Source organism: Arachis stenosperma, chromosome 5 (assembly GCF_014773155.1).
Source record: "Arachis stenosperma cultivar V10309 chromosome 5, arast.V10309.gnm1.PFL2, whole genome shotgun sequence".
NCBI lineage: Eukaryota > Viridiplantae > Streptophyta > Magnoliopsida > Fabales > Fabaceae > Arachis > Arachis stenosperma.
In genome coordinates this window covers 30,072,705-30,076,303 of record NC_080381.1, presented here as the reverse complement: position 1 = coordinate 30,076,303, position 3,599 = coordinate 30,072,705, and the positions used below count along the sequence as shown (strand labels likewise).

General features: G+C 33.8%; 1 protein-coding gene across 1 annotated transcript; it reads left to right on the top strand.

The window, feature by feature from the left end:
- Positions 1–986: 986 nt before the first annotated feature.
- On the top strand, positions 987–3,390 carry LOC130979624 (xyloglucan O-acetyltransferase 1). Its single transcript, XM_057903100.1, has 2 exons — positions 987–1,435; positions 1,669–3,390. Exons 1-2 carry the CDS (start codon positions 1,192–1,194, stop codon positions 2,778–2,780), a joined length of 1,356 nt encoding a protein of 451 aa, XP_057759083.1. The 5' UTR covers positions 987–1,191; the 3' UTR covers positions 2,781–3,390.
- Positions 3,391–3,599: the final 209 nt, after the last annotated feature.

Sequence of the window (3,599 nt, the reverse complement as noted above, 5' to 3'; positions counted from 1 at the left end):
TTTCACTCTAAAGACTATTATACCCTCGCAAATGAAACTACTATTATAGAGTTCTTATTACTATTTATTCTAAAGTCTTATTAACATAATGTGTCTTAAAAAATATTTTAAGGATATTACAAAAAATATTTTATAAAAATAATTAAGAAAATAAATTTTTTTATATTTTCAATGAATTAAATACATCAAAAACTTCAATTTTTTATTAGTATATTCTTAAAATATGTATTTAAAATACAAAATAGCTAAATCATTTGTTTTATCATCATAATTAAACATACATGAAGATTAATGAGCTTTCATTCTCGTACGGAACAAGACATAACACTTTGCAAAAGCGAAAAAAAAAAGCAGCATAGAAGGCATCTAGAGAAGGGGTAAAAACTAAAAAGTCGTTCTATCGAAAACAAAATTAAATGATTATAGTTACACCAATAATTACAATAGAAACTTTCCTATTTTTCTTTCTTTACTATGGAATATGGATTTAATTCCTGATTCTGATATATAATCCAATGGTCTTAATTTCGTAGCCGTGACTTATATCAACTAGCATGCTTTACAACTGTAACCAAAAAGAAAATCAACTTTTCTTTCTGTCCTTTTCTCTCTTAACATTCATTATGAGTTAAGAAGTAAGGTTGAGGACAAAGTTGGAATATCATTAAAATTCCCAATGCTTCAGAAATTATGAAAATTTAGTTAGACATTATTAAAAGAAAAAATGTAGGTAATTAATAAAAAAATTAAATAATGTTAATAATAGATATATCAAATGTTCAATTTATTAGGTGTGTAGATAATTATTCTAATATTAAATTTTAAGTGAATAATTTAGAGTATAGTATATTTTAATTAAATTGAGCCAATTTTAAAATTTATTATTCATATTATTTAAAAAAATAAGTGAACACTTATACTTTTCCTAAATTTTATTAAAAGCATGATTAATGCACAGAAAAACCAACCTGCTTTTCTCACTCATCTTCTAGTTCTCTTCCTCCACCTTTTTCCTTAGAAAGAAACCAAACAAAACAAAACAAAACAAAAACACATCATTCTTTTCCTCGTTACTAATCTGTGTAGCTAAGAAAGAAGGAACACAAGGAAGAAGAGAGAGAGAGACACACACAAAAACAAAGGACCAAAGCAAGAAAGAAAGAAAGAAAGAAAGGGAGTTTGAAGAAAGAAATGGGAAGTACAATCCCATTATTCAAAGAACAATCCTTATTTGTAATCACCAAGAAGCTTCTTCCATGGACACTCTATGCTTTGCTTCCATTAGCTCTACTTCGCTTGTACTTCTACCCTTTACCCCTTCCTCCTTCCCCAGAAACTGAACTTCCCCATTCATCAACCCCCATCACCATAGCTACCCACTCTTCTCTTTCTTCTTCAACCTCTCTTCCTCTTTCTTCACCTTCATCAACTTCAGGTACATACACTTTTCCTTAAACTATGCTATTTCTAGTTAATTTTTCTCCGGTTTTAATTTTCAAATGTGATTGTACGAGTTTAAGAAAGATATTTAGTCCAAAGTAGCCGGTGGAGTCATTGGTTTAAGGTTTTGGGTCAAGAAGTCGTTCCTCCAAAGAGTACTTTTCTTTGTTCTTAGATTCTAGTAATTTTGGCATCTTGGTATAAGTAAAGTTTTGTTCTTGATTGCAGAAAAGGAAAAAGGTGGTGATGATGAAACATCATGCGACTACTTCAATGGAGAATGGGTCCGTGATTTGAGAGGCCCTTTGTACAATGGAAGCACATGCAGCACCATTAAAGAAGGCCAGAATTGCATCAAACATGGAAGACCTGACTCAGGGTACCTTCATTGGAGATGGAAGCCAAGCCAATGCAATCTTCCAAGGTTTGATCCTAATGCTTTTCTCCAACTTGTTAGAAACAAGCACATAGCTTTTGTTGGTGATTCAATGGCTAGGAACCAATTAGAGTCCCTTCTTTGCATGTTATCAACTGTTTTGGAACCTAACCTTGTATACCGCAATGGGGAGGATAATAAATTCCGGAAATGGCATTTTGTTTCCCACAATGCAAGTGTGTCTGTGTATTGGTCACCTTTTCTTGTTCATGGTGTTGAGAAATCTAGTTCAGGGCCTAATCATAATGTGTTGCATTTGGACCGTGTTGATGAGAGGTGGGGTAAGGATATGGACCGAATCGACTTGATTGTGCTTTCGATCGGTCATTGGTTCTTGCATCCTGCTGTTTATTACGAGGGCGATTCGGTTCTCGGATGCCATTATTGTCCCGGTCTTAATCACACTGAAATTGGGTTCTATGATGTATTGAGGAAGGCTTTGAGGACTACACTTAGTAGCATAATTGAGAGGAGAGGTGGTGGTAGGGAAAATAATAATGGGATTGATGTGATTGTGACAACTTTTTCGCCGGCACATTTTGAGGGTGAGTGGGATAAGGCCGGGGCTTGTCCGAAGACTAAGCCATTTAGGAACAAGGAGAAAGAGCTTGAAGGGATGGATGCCGATGTGAGGAAGATTGAGATCGAAGAAGTGGAAGCTGCTAAGGAAAGAGGGAAAGAGTTTGGAGGATTTAGGTTGGAGGCATTGGATGTGACAAGATTAGCATTGTTGAGACCTGATGGACATCCTGGTCCTTACATGTACCCTTTTCCATTTGCTAATGGGGTTCAAGAGCGAGTTCAAAATGATTGTGTTCATTGGTGCTTGCCGGGGCCTATAGATACATGGAATGAGATCTTTCTGGAGATGATGAAGAAGTGGGAGCGAACGACCGTGGAGTGAATGAAAGCCGAGGTACTTCCTCTGCTTCAAAATAACATTAATTTGGATAAGATTATACATTGAACTTTCAATGTCCTGCTTTATCTAGGTTGATTGTTATTATGAAACAGAGTAATTTTTTCCTGCTATCTTGTTAATTTTAGTAGTGTTTTTTTATTATTTTAAATTTTTTAATATGTTACTGTATTTATCACTTGAATGTTAGATATTGAATTGGGAAGGATCAATTTTGTTGTTGGTAGAAAGAACAAAGAACAAATAAGGGATTCTTTTGTATTTGGTAAAGAGAAATTTTAACGAATTAGGGAGTGGTTGGTTTACTCTTCTATTCTTTGTTGGGGCTATGTTCTTCCATGATGGAAAAAGCACTATCTATTGATAGAGAAATGGGGAATGACAAATTAATAAGGGTGCAAAGCATTGATGTTTTTGGAATGTGACAATGTGTGTAGAATGATCATTTAGAAGAATGTACAAAACAATTTAATGTGGACTTGTGAACGAGTTCCAAACCCATAGGGCATGTCTTTTTCCTCCTTCCACAATTTGGTAGGCATCATTTTTGCCTGGTGCTGGTGGGTTATTTATTTCTCTCATTTGTTTGTGTCAAGATACATTAGTTTTTTAAGGTTGAATTACTCTATTGAATTACTTTATTGATTCCTATAGTTTTACCAAATTTGCAATTAGGTTCTTATACTTTTTTTCTCTTTCAATTTGGTCTCTATACTGTTTTTAATTTTGTAATTAGGTCCTTCTTAATGTAAAAAATGTTAGAGTTAACTTAATATTTTTTCGCAAATTGAAAGTATCCACAAT